Source organism: Nycticebus coucang, chromosome 9 (genome assembly GCF_027406575.1).
Source record: "Nycticebus coucang isolate mNycCou1 chromosome 9, mNycCou1.pri, whole genome shotgun sequence".
Lineage (NCBI taxonomy): Eukaryota > Metazoa > Chordata > Mammalia > Primates > Lorisidae > Nycticebus > Nycticebus coucang.
The window spans coordinates 10,684,701-10,703,053 of record NC_069788.1 but is presented as its reverse complement, the minus strand read 5'-3'; the positions used below and the strand labels follow the sequence as shown (position 1 = coordinate 10,703,053).

Genomic DNA, 18,353 nt, shown 5'->3' with positions numbered 1-18,353 from the left:
TGCACTTAGGTAGAGAAGTCGGTAGTCATCAAATGTGTGAATGCTGTAGTATAATAATCATTTATTTTGAATTAAATAGTATAATTTCTCCCTTTCCACATTCTATAAAACATCTTTCTTTTTTAAAAGACAAGTAGGTTGATTAGGTACTTGTTATTGGTGATGTGTTTGTTAGAGGGACACAACTAAGAAAAAAAATTAGCCGCTTTATTAAAAAAGTGCCTTTTTTAATAGGGCCACGAGGGGTCAGTATAAACAAAGAAATGTTATGAGACATGAACTTGGCTGTGGCCTTAGTCTCTGGTTTTTGTCTTTCCTTGACTCCTGTGTGGCTTCACAGACTATATATAACTTAGTATTAAAAACTTTTAATTTTAACAGTGAATGGTAACAATGGAGGAAATATATTTATTATTTAAATAGCCTTGCGCAGCAGAAGTGTGCTTGCCCTTTAAATAATTGACCATCATAGACTATAGTTTAATTTTCCCCAAGGCAATGACTATTCTCAGTATAAAACTCAGGGAGGGGGAAAATACTTATTTTCAGGAGAATGTTTTGAAGTACTCTTTGTTTTTAGGCAAAATATGTATGGAATGATTTTAGTATTGCTGTTAAGGGATGATATATTTAGAAAAAAATACAGGGCTTATCAAAGCATTGATTTGTAGTGACTGTGCAGATAACTGGAAAGTGACATTCTCTACTCACTTTTTCCTCTAGTTGGGAAGAGACTCCTTCAGGTAAAATATACTTGAAGTGCTTCTTAGCATTTTCCTAATTGCAGCATGTTTGTTTGTAGAATAAAAATGAATAAGTCATTTATTATATTTTTAAACATTCTGAATTAACTTCAGTTGCATTTGACCTGCAAGTATTGCTTTTCACCTTCAGGTTTTGTTTTTTTTTTTATGACGAGTAATGATTTTTATCTATAAAACTGTTAGGTTTTTATTCTTACTTTTCCTCTCCATTGTGCAGTACATGATGATGGGATGTAACAAATTCTCTATATATTCGTAGACTTTTTTTTTTTTTTACATTGCTAGCTTAATTGCAAAGAAACTCTTGATTATAATTATTAAGACTCCTTAAAAGTGGTTCAATTTGGTAAGAGCATTGGTCCTTTTTGTGCAACTTATGCATGTGCTCCACTGGCATACCTGTGCCTATGAGAACAGCCCTTTGCTACTTTGAGGAATGTACTTCTTTTGAGAAGAATCAGTCTCTTCTACCTCTGTCATACTTTGATGGCCTAGCCCTTTCCCATCATTTCTTTCTTAACTTCCTAGAGTACCAACCTCTCTTCTTAGAAGGTAGAAGTATATTTTAGCTGTGACATCTTGCCACAGAAGTGTGTTTTATAGGGCTGTTATTCTTCAACTTTATTACAGGTTAAGTGAGAAATATGTTCTATTTGATAATTGACTTATAAATATACCTTGGGAAGATATCTTATTTTAAAAGTTAGATACTGCTTGCATTTTGACTCTTTTTAATACTTCTTTTGGGACCTTATTTGTAATAGTTATCTCTTGACTAGTATTGATAGCTCTCCCAAATACTGTGGTTGCAGATGTATTTTTCTCGATTTTTTTTATTATAAAATGCATATAACAAAATCTACCATCTTAACCATTTTAAGTGTGCAGTTCAGTGGTATTAAATACTTGTATATTGGTGTGCAACTGTCCCTACCATCCATCTCCAGAACTCTTTTCATCTTACAAAACTAAAGATCTATACTCATTAAACAACTCCTCTTTCTCCACCCTTCCCCATCCCCTGGCAACCACCATTCTTCTTTGTGTCTCTGTGACTCTGATTACTCTCATCACCTCCTATCAGGGGATACATACAGAACCTCTTTCTGTGACTGGCTTGTTTTCCAGGTTCCTCTACTTTAGAGCATATATGAACATTCCTAAGGCTGAAAAATATTCTGTTGTATAATTATGCCACATTTAGTTACAAATGTTTTGCCTCTGTGATTTGAAAAGTATATTCTAGCTTACTAGAATGTAATTTTAGAGGTTCTTTAAAAGAAAGCCTAATATAGGTGTTTAGAGAAGCAGGGTCCCAGTAACCAGGAGGAGTGTGGCCACCCAGCCGGCTCCCCGCATGTCTTCCTGTGGACAGCCCAGAGCTTAGGTCTTATGTTCCTCTGAGAACCCAAAGGAGGCTTCCCAAGCAGTGAGAGATCCCTATCAACTTCTCGTGCCCTCTTTCCTCCGGGTCAGCTGAAGTCTGTTCTCCCTTCGGTGAGGCTTAGGCAACTGGGTTCACCGCCGGGACCACCTGAGGCTCCGACCTGCTGGAACTTGCCAGTGGTTCTGAAAACATCAGGGCAGCAGAGTCAACGCACTGGGGAGTTGTAAGGTGCGTAATCCAGGTCTCACCTCCAGGAACAACTTACTGGCATGAGACTTAGGAATTTGAATCTTAAATAAGCACTCTAGAAGATTCTCTGTGGTTTTTGGACTACCTTTAGAGAAGAACTGAATGATGGTCACAGCTGGAAATGTTTAGTATTTATCTGTTTCCCTGAGAGGCAGTGTTGGACAGTGGACACAGTGTGGGTCTAGGGACAAGCTGTCCTGTTTATTTTGTGAGTGCCTCGCTGTGCTGCTCTCAACTGTTCACCTCTCTACTGACCAGCTCAGTTGAGCTTAGACGTACTAATTCAAAACCTTTGATATCATCTGTATTTTTGCGTTTGTATTGCATTTGTATTTAGTACGTTTAGTATGTTTCTCGATACTGCAGCTGTGCAGCCAGCTGTGGGCACCATGGAGCTCCGTAACTTTACAGTCCCTTCTAGCTGTGGCTGTTTGCATTTTCTCCGCCCTTGTCTCAATCCCAAACCAGGGATGCTGGGGACAGGGTGGCAGTGGTGGGCAAGAAATAGAATAAAGAAAACTCAACCGACTTAAGGCTCAGAATCACTCTTTTGGAGCCAGTTTGGTGAACTGTGGGTATTGAATTATTATGTAATTCAGAAACAGTCTGCACTGAGCTGTTCCTTTGCTTCTAACAGTTACATCTACTTTCCCTTGAGTTAGTTGTTACAGGAAGGTCAGGTGAGGGCTGCCCACTCCTCTCTGCTTTTTATAGGCTTTCCTCACACTCCCTGTCTCTCCTGGCCTGGCCGTCCAGGGTCAGGATCAGCTCACACCTGCTGGTCGGCGTCTCTGGAGCTGCTTTTCCTTTGCAGAAGAGCACATCTTTGTTTGGCCAGTTCTTGTCCCTGACTCACTCTACAAGTAGCATCTGGTAGCTTCGCTGGCTCGTGATGACAACTTAACGGAAAGCATGGAGCAGGCTTGGACAGGTCAGAAAACAGTGGCATCCTCTCTGGAATGTGACTATGGCTTCCAAAATACTTTTGCTAGCCTCTCCTTATAAGCATGCTTTTGTGTTGGGAAGGACCTCCAGTTCTTCCTTCCTTGTGTGGTGACAGAAGGAGGGAGGGGTCGGTTTTAAGTGTTGACTTAGAGGCTCCCCTGGCAGAGCTCAGTGCTTCATTCTCCTTTCTTCCGTGGGGCCGGATACACACGCTCAGGGCAGCACTGAAGAACTGAGTATCTCAGTCCCTCATAAAATCGAAGTTGCACTCGTGATACTCGTGCCGTATTATCCCTGAGACGTCACTGGACCCTTTGGCCTGTTACAGCCTGTCCTCTGGCACTATGCATTTTAATTTTTGGACGCCATGCACATTTTCATGGGGAGTTGCTTCCTTTGACTAGTTCCTTCCCTCCAGAAGCCACCCTCGGAGTGTGCCCCTTTCCAGTGTCTCCTCCCTACCCTTCTGTGCAGGGATAGCTTTTTGGCATCCGTTAGAAAACTCTGGGGTCAGACTTTAGTGTGTCGTGTTCCCTAGTGAAATGGAAGATCTGGAGAAGCATCGGCACAGATCACAGGTTGCTGTGCTGCTGGGGAACCCAGCAGTCACCCAGATCACAGGTCGCAGTGCTGCCGGGGACCCCAGCAGTCACCCAGATCACAGGTCGCAGTGCTGCCAGGGACCCCAGCAGTCACCCAGATCACAGGTCGCAGTGCTGCCAGGGACCCCAGCAGTCACCCAGGTCCAACTCTGCATTTTATAGAGAGAAGCGACATGACTTGGTCAGGCTCACACGGTGAGCTGTGGCAGGGTCAGGACTAGAGGCTGATTTCCTCATACTTTCCACTCTGTAAAGTTCAACTAACATGTGCAGCAGTAGCTGTTTCAAAATGGTCACCCCTTTAGACTGAATTGAGATGTCAACAGGACCTGCTGTGTGCGTTGGTGAAGATGTCCACCTCTACTGTGTGACCTGAGGGTGCCACAGGGTCACCTCCAGACACATTGGCTTGCTCTTGAGGTCTCACACTCTGACCACAACTGCCATGCCTTTAGACTGAGCATTTGAGTCCAGTGTAGAGGCTCCCTGGTAGCATTTCTCCCTCAATATCCATCAGGGATTACTGAGGATAGCTTACCGTCACCCAGCAATACATTACCCAAAGTAGCAAAGAACTATTCTCATAGACCCAGGTATGCCAACTGAGCAGGCTGTATAACCCTGGTCATAGAAGGCATAAGAAGATAAATTTTCAAAAGAACTTTTTACTTTGGAGTAGATTGAAAAGATGTCATAAAGATAATTCAGATAGGTCCTGTATACTTTCATGCATGTGTGGTTGAATCTGATGTTATTATAGCACAACATCAAAAGCAAGAATTTGACATTGGTGTGATGTGTGTATAGCTTGTTCGATGTGGCACTCAGTTTTCAGTGGCTTAGGGTAGTTTTGGAGAATGATGACTTACTGCTGGACTCTGACTGGTGGTGGCAGCCCTGGGGACCAGGCAGGGTACCGAAATCAGCACCGACTCCTGGGTGGGGTGACAAACGGAGAAAAGAAAGAGAAAGGGATTTCTTTTTTTTTTTTGCCTCGAGGGTAGCTTTCGCATCCGGCAGGAAGCTGAAGCAATAGTGCTGTTTTAATTCCCTTGTTTGGGGTAGGTGCCCAAGAAAGGTGCTCATGTTGTATGTCTTAAAAACTGATCATTTTCACTTTCAGTAGAAACAGAGAGGGTGAGATGAGTGAGTTTTGTATGTTTACTGTTTTCTTTTTCTTTTCTTTTTAATGAGACTGTGCTTCTGGCTAGTACATTTCTACCAAGGACATCAGGTTGTCCTTTGCACAGCGTACACACGGGTGCTGCGGGCACCCCTCTGTAGGGGTGAGTGAGCGCGTGACCCCAGGCGCCTGCCCTGTCCTTCTCACTGCGGCCTTGTGCCCACTGTGTCTGTGTTTTTCAACCTTTTTTTTTTTTTTTAATCTCATGGCCCATTTGAAACTATGCTTAAACTTCCCGGCTCACTTAAATTATGCCGATAAAAAAAAAACACACAACCAAACACCGTGCTTTGAACTTCTTTAAAAAATAATTTAATTAATGGTCTTTAAAATTTTTGCTGCACACTAAGATCCTCTCATGGCACAGCAGTTGAAAATCTCCAGTCTGTGCCTTGGTCATTGGTTAGATTCTGTTTTTCACAAGTCCTGTCACCTTGAGCGACTGTCAGGGTGACCAACTTCAGTTCCTCATGTGTTTCATACCAGTTTCAACGGGAGCACCCGGATATTTATAATTCTTGCGCACGAGAGGGAGGATTCAGGAGAAAGCTACCTTAGAAGGTGGTTCTGGCTCCTTCCTCCTCACTCTGAGTGGATTTTCTCCTTCTCTGTAGAAACAGCTGCATTGCCATCATCAGATGGCAATGTCTTTAATTTTCTCCATCAGATTTACACACCTTCCTGCCTCCGTGACCAGCCCAGGCTTATTCTCTTCTGTTACAGAAAGATGTCACTCTTCCTATCTAAGACTGACACGGCTCCTCTGCCTTGGAGAGTTCTTCTGAGAACTCCCTCCTGTGTTCTCAGAAGCAGCATTCCAGTATTGACAATCTCTTACCGCGCCTCTGTCTTCAATCCCCATGACTTTCTGCCCTGGATCTTTCCACAAATCTAATATGCTGAAGTTATTTCACATAAAAAACAAAACAAAACAAAATGATAAACACTGCACTTTGATCTTGCTCCCCATGCAATGGCTTCACATTTCCTTTCTGGCTAATCTAAAAAATAAAAGTTGTTTAATGTTTAATGTCAGTTGTTTAATCTCTCTAACTCATTTCAGTTTAGCTCCTTGGGTTCATTCTACATGTCTGGAGTCCCCTTGGTTGCTCTCGTCGTTTTTTCCCCGTGCAGATTGGCATGTTGCAAGGTTTGGTTTTAACTTCCTTTCCTTTCTCACTCTTGGGGAGTTCACCTGCAGATATGGTTTCAATTTCTGCCTGTATACCAGTGACTCTCACATGTGTCTCTCTGACAGAACCTAGCCCTCTGAGCTCCAGACCTGAGTAGCCCCTGCCTGTTGAACATCTTTGCTTGAATATTTCAAAGCACCCTGAACTCTTCACATCCAATATCATTTCATGATACTCCCCCACCTGGCTCTTCTCCGGTGTTTTCCATGGTACTGAATTTCTCCATCTGCATCCAGCTGTGCAGGCTGGTAACCTTGGAGTTCTCCTTAATATATTAATATTACCATCCATATTGAGGCCTTCACCAGTTCTCATAGCTTTAACCCTTAAATATATTTCAAATCCACCTGCTTTTATTTTCACCTCTACTTTGTCCAAGCCACCATATTTTTTCTTACGTATTTTAGTTTCTCTTAAACATTCTCTCTGAATGTGCTTTCCTCACTTGGCAACCAAATTAGCTACACAACAGTAAAGTAATCTTAGTTACACCATGTTATTCCCAGGTTAAAATTCTGCAAAGACTTTCTATTACCCTCAGAATAAAATTCATCTTTTATTAATAGCGTGGCTTACACAAAGCCTTACCTGCTTTGACTCTACTCTTCCCATCTCATCTCCAGATTTCATGATTGTAAATTTAATTTACTGACTTTGTCATAGTTTGTAATTATATACTTATGGATGTGATTATTTGGCAAATACCCTTCTTTCCACTAGACCAAAAGCTTCATGCATGGACAGTGTATCTGGTCACCCAGCACAATGCTGGCGTACTCAGGTGCAATCAATCTCTGTCAAAGGACAGGACAAAGGAATGTGTTTTTTTATGTTTGGGTTTTACCCCTGGTAATTCTGATTCAGTAGCTCTGGGGTGGAAACTGGGAATCTCTATTTATTAAATTCACCATGGCTGATCCTGACGCTCAGTTTGGGTTGAAACCATCAGAGAAATATGTTGCAGCTAGAGTTTAGACCACAGATGTTTAGACTCTAAACAGGAAAGGAAAAGATGATGTAAATGTTAATAAACATTTTGAGTCATTCTGCTAATCCTTTTGACTCTGTCATTTCTCTAAGTGGGTCAGTATGCATCCACTGATACGTTTAGAGGATGACTTTTCCATTGTGATTTCTTCTTTATTGTTGAGCTCTTTGCCAATTTGATGATTAAAAAAAAAAAAAGGGAAAAGATAGGGATATGACTGATTGTTTTTCTGTTGGGAATAGGTTTAAGCAGAGCAAAATTATTAGGGATCTGAATAAAACTACAAATATAGAACTTTTCTGTTGTATGCTAGGTGGGAAGAAACACCAGTCAGTAAACATCTAAAGATGATAAGGCCCAAGCCCTACTTTAAGGGGCCTATGGTCAGACATGGCCTCATGTAACAACTAAAAGCAGAGAACATTAGATTGGGAGTCATGAGACCTGGGTATGAGAGCTGTAGTCAAGGGCTGATGGGCAAGTCCTTTCATTTCTGGGGTTCATTTTCCCCAGATATAAAAGAAGGGTTTGGATCTGAAAACTTTTAAAGCTCTTTACAGCTTTAAAAGTTCACACTGTACCTGGTCAGAGCTAGAAGGGACTGTAGGGTTGAGGAGGAAGGTGGAAGAAGGCTGTGAGCTAGGTGGCAGAGCTGTAGAGCCAGGAGCCAGCACTTGCTGGAGCGGAGGATTGTGTCAAAGAGAAAGTTGATGGAGATACTGGGCCACCCTATGGAGGGTGCTAGATATAGATATCAGGCTAATGTTTTAGATTTCATTTTGCAGAGAGCGGAGGAGCTTCAAAAACATTATGTATTTTACTTTGAATGTCGATCAGTGTTACAGATTTCACATAAAACTTCCTAGGACAAAGAAAACAAAATGTGTGTGAATGAGTCTCTCAAATTATAAAAGATATAAAATTATACTTTTTAAATTTTCCTCTGATTACAAAAGTCATGTGTGATTAAGAAAAAAACGCCCAAACATTATACATGAGAAGGTAGGCCACCCTTATGATAAATTCCCATATAAAAATAATGATATCAGGCTAATGTTGTTTGTTGTCTTCTTCTTGATTTTTGTAGAAAGTTTTTAGGCAACGGTGGGACATGTTTACGCAGGATTTTAGGCAGATCATTTTGGTGGCAGCATTTGGGGTGATTGGAGGGAGAGAAACTGAAGTCCAGGAGGCTGCTGGGGGTTGATATTGCTGTTTAATGAATGTCTGAATGCCTTTGTCGTTAGCTGATGCATATTGGTCTAGTCTGAAGGTCATAAGGGACTATTTTAGAGGAGCAGCAAAAGTTAAAGGGGAATGAATGAATTGAAGAGCACTTTAAAGGAAGAATCATGAGGGTGAGTGACTGATCAGACTACGATTGGGCAGAGGAGCAAGGGGAGTGCAGAGCATCAGTGGTGGGTCTTTGTGACAGTTGCCCATTGTAAGCTCCAGGGAAGTCAGGGATGGAAACTTGGCTTGTGGGAGAGAGGTGAGCAGGAGGTATTTGGACTGTGCTGTCAGAAATCACATTTGGTAGCTAAGAAGAGAAGCTACGAAAAGGAGAGAGAAGGAACATTCAGGCTTGGGATGAGAGAAGCAAGAGTGAGCAGGCCCGGTGCCCAGGGGAGGAAATCCGGAGAGGCTGGCTGCAGCGTCAGCCAGACGGTAGAGGTCTCTGAGGGCCAGGTCGGAGAAAGGATAGGTGGGTACGGCAAGCGGCTGTCAGGCCAGGGAAATGGTGGGGGCAGAATCCGGGTTACAGGGCAATCAAGAGCACATGAAGCTAGTTTAAAACTTCTCCTAAGCGGGTGAGAGTTAACATTGATACCTGGTGGGGACAATGGCAATGCATCATAACTTTATTCATGCTATGGTGTTCATATACTTAACATTTTCATGTTATGTCAGCTAAAGTGGATCAGTTTAGAACAGTGGTTCTCCACTTTCCTAATGCCGTGACCCTTGAGTACAGTTCCTGTGGGTGGCGACCCACAGGTTGAGAACCACTGGTCTAGAATGGCGTTGCTGTGGGAAAATGTCTTACGTGTCAGAAATGTGGACGCCGTCCGTGTCTCAGTCTTCGATAACAAGATCAGCTGCCCCGTTCGCTGTGCCCAGTTACTTGTGTGTGGCTGTGAGGTGGAACATTTTATTAGTCTGTAGGTGTGACTAAAATAATCCCTTGCCAGGCAGTCCAGTTGTTTGGGGTCAATTTTTTCTGACTCCTTGGATGAAATGTTAAGCAAATCCCATCATTTTTTATGCTTATTTTTTGCTAACAAAAGGTCTTTTCGTTTGGTTACCTCAGGGTAACATTCACACACACAAAACAGTCTACATTCTGTAATGGATTTGTCCAGACCAGTAACGTAAAGCGCTCCCTTCCCCGAGCTTGGGTATGGCTGCCTCTCACCCACACTAGGCTGCCTTCAACTGCTCCAGACTGAATGAGGTGGAGGAAAAAGAGGTGAGGGGTAAAAAAAGAACTAACTTGATACATAAGGATGAGCCATAGGAATTTATTAATATTTGTCCTATAGGAATTATATTAAGTTACCGTTGTAATACAATGAAATACTGTTGTCTTCTGCATCAGAGCCTCTGGGCTTAGCAAGCATTTAAAACTAAAGCATTTCTGGCTCGGTGCCCAGAGCACAGTGGTTAGGCACTGGCCACATGCACCCAGGGTGTTGTATTCAAACCCTGCCCAGGCCAGCTAAACAACAATGACAGATGCAACAAAAAATAGCCAAGTGTTGTGGGGGGCACCTGTAGTCCCAGCTACTTGGGAGGCTGAGGCAAGAGAATTGCTTAAGCCCAAGAGTTTGAAGTTGCTGTGAGCTGTGATGTCACAGCACTCTACGGAGGGTGACATAGTGAGACTCTGTCTCAAAAAACAAAACAAAACAAAAAGAAAACCCCAACCTGCAGCATTTGCTTCTGAGAATTCATCTGTAGATTCTTTGCAACACCCGTACCGCTGTCAGCTAAAGTGCCCTGGATGCTTTTGAATCTTCTTCTCCAACTGGCAGCTCAAAACTCTGTCCTCTGTTTCCTGTTATCTGGAGTGTACGCCTCCAGCTTTCCTCCCAGAGGGTTTTCCCTGTGCCTCTTGAGGCTGTTTAGATCAGGGTAGAGAACCATCCCATGCTATTTGCTCTTTTTGGCATCTCTAGTTGAGGGAAGTGCTCATGGTCTGTGGTGCTCAGGAGCACAGACCACCCCAAATCAGCACACTTCTAGCTCTGCTGTCAGCACAGCTCCTCACTGCCAGTATTTTTATTTTTTTTTATTTCAGGTTAATGTGAGGGTACAAATGTTTAGGTTACTTTGTTGTCATTTCTGAGTTAAGGTTCAAGTTGTAGTTGAGCCCTTCACCCAGGGGCTGTGCTGAACACCCTCACATTGTGCACATGAGGTGAGACCCCGTCAATTGCCCTCCCTCCTCTGTCCTCCCTCCTCTCCTCCCCCTTGCTAGACTATATCTGTGTGTTTTCTTTTGTGTAGGAAATAAGCCTGGGTGGGACATTTCTTAAACGGATGGGGCCATCTACAACAAACCCATAGCCAATATCATATTGAATGGAGTAAAATTGAAAGCATTTCCACCTAGAACTGGAACCAGACAGGAGGCCCACTATCGCCACTGCTATTCAACACGGTGCTGGAAGTCCTAGCCAGTGCAATGGGACAAGAGAAGGAGATCAAGGGTATTCAAACGGGGACCAGCTGAGGAGGTCGAACTCTCACTCTTTGTGGATGACATGATCTTATACCTGGAAGACCCCAGGGACTCAACTACGAAGCTCTTAGAAGTGATCAAGAATTACAGTAAGGTCTTGGGACACGAAATCAACGTCCACAAATCAGTAGCCTTCATATATGCCAGTAACAGTCAAGAGAGTCAAATCAAAGACATGCTAGTATTTTGCTGTTTAGATTTTTCAGGTGTGTCAAGAGCCTGCTCCCTGGCAACTTGAGGATTCTCCCTGGGCACATGCTCAGCTCTCTGCCTTGTCCTAATGAAACCCCTGTTCCTAGGTCTGAAGTGAGGGGAGCACACCTCTTACCTGGCTGAGGCGTGAGCCACTCGTCGAAAGCTTCTTCCTAAAATTCTCTTCTAGTATATTTTCTTCTTGACTCGTTTATGGCCTCCCCCAGGTGAGGGATCATGAGTCACAAAACCAGATTCTGGCAAGGCCTGCGTGGTAGGCTTGTACTCACTTTGGAATGTGGACATAGTTGGCATCTATCATCTTGGGGGGCCAGACCCAAAACTGAGTCAGAAATAGCTCCCTTGTAACGTATGGTGATGTGCAGGTTTAAAAAAGTCAGTGCCTTTCTTAACCTTTAAATGAAAAGTAAACGCAGGTACTGGTGATCCGTGCTAAAGCAAACTGTTAGAAAATGGAAATGATCCTAAATGAACTGAAGTGTACGGACAGAAATAATCTACCCAGCACTCAGTTCTGTTTCTGGCATTTCTTTTTATTCCAGTAGCAAGAGTTCAAAGTGACTTGAATTTTAAAATATATTTTTTTAGTGCTCATGCGGTGAGCTGTATTCCTTCAAACTTGTTAAAAAGGAAACTCAAGAGTCGGAAGGCTTCCTGGTTAGAGGAGGAAAATGCCATCACTGGAATAGATAGTTTTAGTGATTACTCAGCTCCAATTTGTATTCTAGTCATAGCAGATGACTTAAAAGGGTGGCAGAAGTAATGTTATCCCTCTTTCCCCTTCATTCCACTGATTTCTGGAACATAGACCCAATGCAACCAATTATCATACACTGTCTAGGACTTAGAGATACGGATTAGAGAAGTGACAGAGATTGCTGAGAATACCTACTGATTCTTGTTTTCCACTTCTGTATTCAAAGTTGTTTAGAGAAATCTAATCGGGGCAGGCTCATGTCCAGTAACAACAGAGAAGGGATACGCTCATATGTGCTTGGGGCAAGTTTTCTAAGGATGAGCTTACCTCTTTGAACAGTGACCATATTGGGGAATAAAGAGCTCAAAGACATTGACGAGTTCTGCCCTCTCTTGCCTGGGGAGGTATTTGCTAAGAAGACACGTGGCCCAAGTATTTAAGCCTTCAGGTTAGCTTTTCTTGTCAGTTATTGGCAGAATGAATCAGCATAAAGCATATTTGATGAACTTCAGTAAACACAAAAACTTATTTTGAAGCAGATTAAGTTCCTTTGAAACTGAAAGAAAATTGTTCAGTCAAAGAAACTTGTACTTCCTACAAAAGGCCTGTTTTTTTTTCTCCTGTGTTTAAAAGTTTAGTTCAGCTAGCACTAACGTAGGACAATTTGAAAATAAATTTCATTCCTTTTTTAGACCAGGTGTCAGCAGACCCTAGCTCAAAGATCAAATCCAGTCTGACACCTGTTTTTGTAAATAAGGTTTTCTTGGAATGTGGTCAGGCTCATCTGTTTACACACTGGCTCTGGCAACTTCTGCACTGGAAGGGCATTGTTGAAAAGTTGTGACAGAGACCACATGGCCTACAAAGGCTGTGATGTTTTACATCCAGCCCTTTATAGGGAAAATTTGCTGATCCTTATTCTGGATTTATGAAGGTACTTGGTATCGGTGCTTTTGTGGCTGTTTATGGCACAAATGGATACTCATTCTCTGAATTATTATTAATTTTAAATATTTCACTACATTCTGTACTTGAATATATATTTTGCAGCAATGTTTTGTAAAAATGCCTTGAAATATGACTAAACTTATTGTGAAAATTGATATGACCTGTGTCTAATACAATATGTTGAACATTATAAAACTTACTTCTGTTTTTGAAATCCCTTGGGCAGTAAAATAATTTATTTTTTGATTTGCCTTTGCCCACTTATAATTGTCCTGGGAAGGCTTTCTACCACACAAAGCACACTGTCAGCACTCGGTTACAAAACGAGTTTTTGAATTATTGGAACGATTTGAAATGACAGTGAAAAGAAGCTCTTTGCTTCCTTTGTCCCTTTTGCTTTCCGTGGGGGCTGGGCTCTTCTACTCCTCAGGGCCGAGAATTAAGGTTACCTGAGGCTCATTTGCCTCTTCAGGGTAGTTTGATCCTTCTCAAGGGAAGGCTATTTTAATATCTTTTTGTCTTAACTGGGGCTGAGCTGATGAGCCCCTGGAAGAACCAGCCTGGATCAAGACTCATTCATATTGATTTATACACAACTTCACTCTGCAGATAGTGAAGGCATGCCGATCTAGGTGCCGTGCTCTGAAGGATGTCACAACATCTTAGAAGAGGTGGACGTAAAGCAGATAATTATAGTGTATTATGTTAAATAAAATGATTGAGTGCTACACAGAATATTATGGGAGAACAGGGCATCTAATCCAACATGGGGAGAGGCAATCAATGAAGGCCACTTGGGAAAGGCTAGGTCCAGATAAATAAATCCAGAACATTCTGTAGTACATTCGGGTGGTGATGTCCAATGGGAAATCTGAATCTCTGGGTTGAGGTGTAGTCTAGAGATAATTACTTTTAGCGTCCTTAGAATAGAAATGGCAGTTAAGGCGGGGTGCAGTGGCTCATGCCTGTAATCCTAGTACTTTTGGGAGCCTGGGTTGGGAAGATCCCTTGAGCTCAGGAGTTCAAGACCAGCCTGAGCAAGAACAAGACCCTGTCTCTATTAAGAAAATAGAAAAATTATAGGTACCTGGTGAGTACCTATAGTTCCAGCTACTTGGGAGGCTGAGGTAGGAGGATAGCTTGAACCCAGGAGTTTGAGATTACTGTGAGCTAGGCTGACACCATGGCACTCTAGCTTGGGCAATGGAGTGAGACTCTGTTTCAAAAATTAAGGAAAAAAGGGAGTTAAAAACATGAGATCAGAGTTGATGAGAGTCTGGAGAGTGAGAATAGCATTGGGATCAGGATGGAAAGGGCCAGAAAGAGCAATGTGAGGAAGTAAGGAAGGAGTCAGAAAGATATTTGTAAGTACTAAGGGACAAAAGATTTGAGAACATTTACAGACTGAATAAGGGGAAGTAGACAATCAATGGAAAGACGGGAGAAATTATATTAAATACAAATATAATCGAATGTAACTATTTGTGTGTTAAATAAGTAATTACCTAAAACTTGGTTTGAAGGCTGTTGCTTAAGCCCAAATAAATGAATTAATTTTCCACGTTTGTGAAAGCTAGTCATTTTTATTTGAATTAACACATATTTATGGAGCATTTATTTTGTACCAGGTGCTATGGTAGATTGACACCCTAACGGATAAACTATTAGGGATTCAAAAATGATCCAACGTGGACTTGACCCTCAAAGAACCTGCAGTAAACTAAGCCAAATATTGGTGATACAAGGTGACAGGTGATAGGGAAGGAAGAGCTGGGCTTAAAGGGCAGAGGTATTGGTTTTAGATTGGGGATTCAAGGAAGTGGTAATATTTGGGTAGGGGTGGAAATAGTTTGAGTCAAGAATAGGGAAGAGTAAGAGCCAACACACAGCATGAAACTCCAGGGGCATGAATCATCTCTAGCCACGCTATGCTAGTCTTATGCACAATTTTTCTGTTTTTCTACTTTGTTGTGGTAAGATATTTAGAATTCTGCACCTTCAAAAAAAGCAACACAAAGCATCAGAATTATTGGTCTTGGCTGTGTCTGTCTCCACCACTAGACTCTCTGATGCTGAGGACTGTAATTTATCGTTTTGTGTCTAATTCTCAGTGTTTGGTAAATGAGTTAAACCTGCCAGAGACACCACTATTCCAGTCTTGCCTGTGCTGGCCTCAGTAGTAAAGCAAAAACTAAAGACTTGCATTCTTACGTTTATCAGCAAAACAGGTAAATGACCTTGTTGATTTGATTTTTTGAGGATGACAATTTAGAACTTGTAAATGAATCAAGTACATGTAATTTATGATGTTACAGGATATGACGTGAAAACAATTTAAGATCAAAGTCACAAATGTGAACATTCTTAACACTGTGATCAAGGCAGCACAATTTCCTTGGGATCGTCTTTAAATGACAACATCGTAGCCAAATTTTAGGTATTGTTTTTGTTAGCATAAAATTATTTTACATAATTGTTTTATTTTTAAGTGAATTATAGCCTTCTTTTAGGATTCAAAAAACAACTTCGTGGTGCTATAGATTAACCAAGGGTGCTTTTAAAGAAGAGGTAACATTTAATAGTTGAATCGATGTGTTTGTTTTGATAAATTTAGGGAATCAAATTTAGAATACAAGTTTAATTTGTGAAATTAGCTGTTTTGGAGAGGTATTAATTAATTAATTATTAAAAAAAATTATCTTTCCAAACTGCAAGTGGAATCAGATGGAGAGGTTCTATTTACTGTGTTACCTTGATTTAGAAAGGACAGTTAGAATAAGAGAAGTTAGAAAAATGATACGGTAAGAGGCCGCATGGTTTCTTGTTGATTTTGGAAAGGGAAACAATTAACAGTATCTGTTAAAACAGGGTAGGATGTATTGATTTAAAAGTTAGACTAGCAAATAATTCAAGGGACTGAAAAGTTGGAGGATGTTGGTCTATGCATAGTTTTTGTCCTTGATTATTTACAAATCTTTGAATTGTGTGTAACTTTATTTTTTCCGTTGGTTTTTGGATAATGATAGCCAAAACATATCTAAAGTTATTTGTTATCAGTTTGACATGTGTTACCCTTGTTACAAAAATTTCTGAGTCACTTAATCTGGTTCTCATTTCAGAAATGATAGAAGTCAGATTAAGCAGTTTGTTTAAATGACTGGCAATGAATTATAGAGACAGATCACCTTTTATGTTAGTGAATTGGCAAGAAAAACTCATGAACTCTCACAGCTGTGTGGTGCAGTTGACTAAAGCTAAACTTTCATAAATTAAAATAAACTGTTCTGTTCATTAAATCACTATAAATGTAATTTAAAAATTAATTTTCTAAATCTTTTTATGCAGGTAAGTAAGCAAGCAAAATAATTACATAAGAACTTATATGTTTTCTTATTTTTTTTTCTTCTGTCCAATAGGACCAGACGTATTATCAGTCATTTCAGGTTTCAGAATATGGTAAGAGTTCCTCAATTTATTTTGAAAGCAAAAAACCATTTGTTACTTTCCTAAGAGATAGTAGATATTTTCAAGGGATGTGTTACTTGAAGTAAAAATTCCAGTGGGGGGTAAAATCCTGGTGTTCCTTGTAGTAGTATAGGCCTAAGTATGTCTTTTCCTTTGTAAAAGCTGTAAAATCTGACTATGAAGAAAAGAGTAGGAAAAGCAACACCTCTAGCCACATAATGCTGGTCGTATGCACAATTTTTCTGTTTTTCTACTTTGTTGTGGTAAGACGTTTAGAATGTTGTACTTTCAAAAAAAGCAACACAAAGCATTTTCCCTATTTTTCGTAAGGACGGTCTGTTTTAGAATCCTTTTTGCAGGTGCTGTGCTGATAATAGGGCAGTTAGGAGGACATAGATAAAAACAACACGACCCACCCATTTTGTTGGTGGAAGAAATGGAAGGATAAAAGTTAAAGCGCAGGGTCGCTGTTTTCGTTTATCACTTCAGGAGTTATTCTGAGGTCACACACGTGCTTTTTGGTTTGTGCCCCTTTTTGAGACTGCATTTTATTTTGATAACAGGAATCTGAAAAGTATTTTGCTTCCCCCTGTGTGGCTCAGGCTGATGTATGTCACAGAGTTTTGTTCAATCTGACTCTCGTCATCACCTAGAACAGGGATCAGCAAAGTGTTCTCTTGTAATAGGCTGGACAGTAATGTTGTAGGGTCCACGGGCCGTCTGTGTCTGTGTTAAGGACCAAACTGTGCCTATTAGCAGGACAGCAGCCACAGATAATATGTATGTGAATGTTGCCATGATGCAGTAAACTGTATTTTATGGAGCTGGAAACCTGAATTTCATATCATTTTCATGTATTATGAAATACTATTTTTCTTTTGATTTTATTCAACCAATTAAAACAAAATTTGTCAGCACCCTGGCCATGGACATCCCATTCCTCTCCCCGCCCCCCCCACCCCGAACTGTGAAATAAATTTCTGTTATTTAAGTCTCCCTGCCCCCCAAAATTGTAAAAACCATTTTTAACTCATTCTGGTCATAGTTTGCTGAACCCTGATCTGGAACTGTACCATCTAGTGGGACTGGGCACTTGTAATGCAGCTAATTCAATAGAGACACCAGATTTTGAAGACTTAGTAAAAAAAAAAAAAGAAAAAAATAGTTTATTAATGATAATTTTTAATTTTGATTACATGTTAAAGTGATAGTATTTTAGACATATATTTGGTTAAGTAAAATAATTCCAAAAATTAATTTTACCTACATCTTTTTACTTTTTGTTGTTGTTGTTTTGTTTTGAGACAAGGTCTCCCTCTGTTGCCTGGGCTAGAGTGCAGCGGCATCATCACAGCTCACGGCAACATCAAACTCCTGGGCTCAAGTGATCTTCATGCCTGAGCCTCCCTGGTAGCTGGGACTATAGGCACCTGCCACTGCACCTGGCTAATTTTTGATTTTTTTATAGAGATAGGGGTCTTGCTTGTTTCTCATACTGGTCTTGAACTCCTGGCTTCAAGCCGTCCTCCTGTTTTGGCCTCCCAGAGTGCTAGGATTATAAATATTAGCCACCATGGCTAATCTTTTTACTTTTTAAATGTGACTACTAGAAATGAAAAATGATGTGTGTGGCTCACATTTTATTTCTTTTGGACAGACTTAATCTAGAAAAATAAATTTATAGGGGCCAACACTTTTATAGACTAGTTTCCTACCACATGGTGATGATGCTGGGTGGTCCTGTGTTGTTGAATGGGGTGTAGTGGCAGCGGGGAATGATTGCCAATTTATGATATCTGAAGAAAGGGACATCGTGTGGGGGCCATAGTTGACACAGGTGACTTTTTTTGCCTTCATGTTTTCCTGGTCTAGAGTCCAGGAGTGTCTTGGCAGATTTAAGTGCTTGGAGCTGGAGATCTGCCTTATGTTGCTGATCCTTTGACTTTTTTGATACTTCTGTTGTGTTAATTAAAT

The 18,353-nt window shown here is 41.0% G+C and overlaps 1 protein-coding gene across 2 annotated transcripts in view; it reads left to right on the top strand.

Moving 5' to 3' along the window:
• CD109 (CD109 molecule) overlaps positions 1 to 18,353 on the top strand; it is a 130,423-nt gene that overhangs the window by 48,099 nt on the left and 63,971 nt on the right. For both annotated transcript variants that reach the window (XM_053603063.1, XM_053603064.1), the window contains one exon: positions 16,331 to 16,370. In XM_053603063.1, the coding sequence (XP_053459038.1) occupies positions 16,331 to 16,370 (40 nt within the window). The remainder of the gene's footprint in view (positions 1 to 16,330; positions 16,371 to 18,353) is intronic.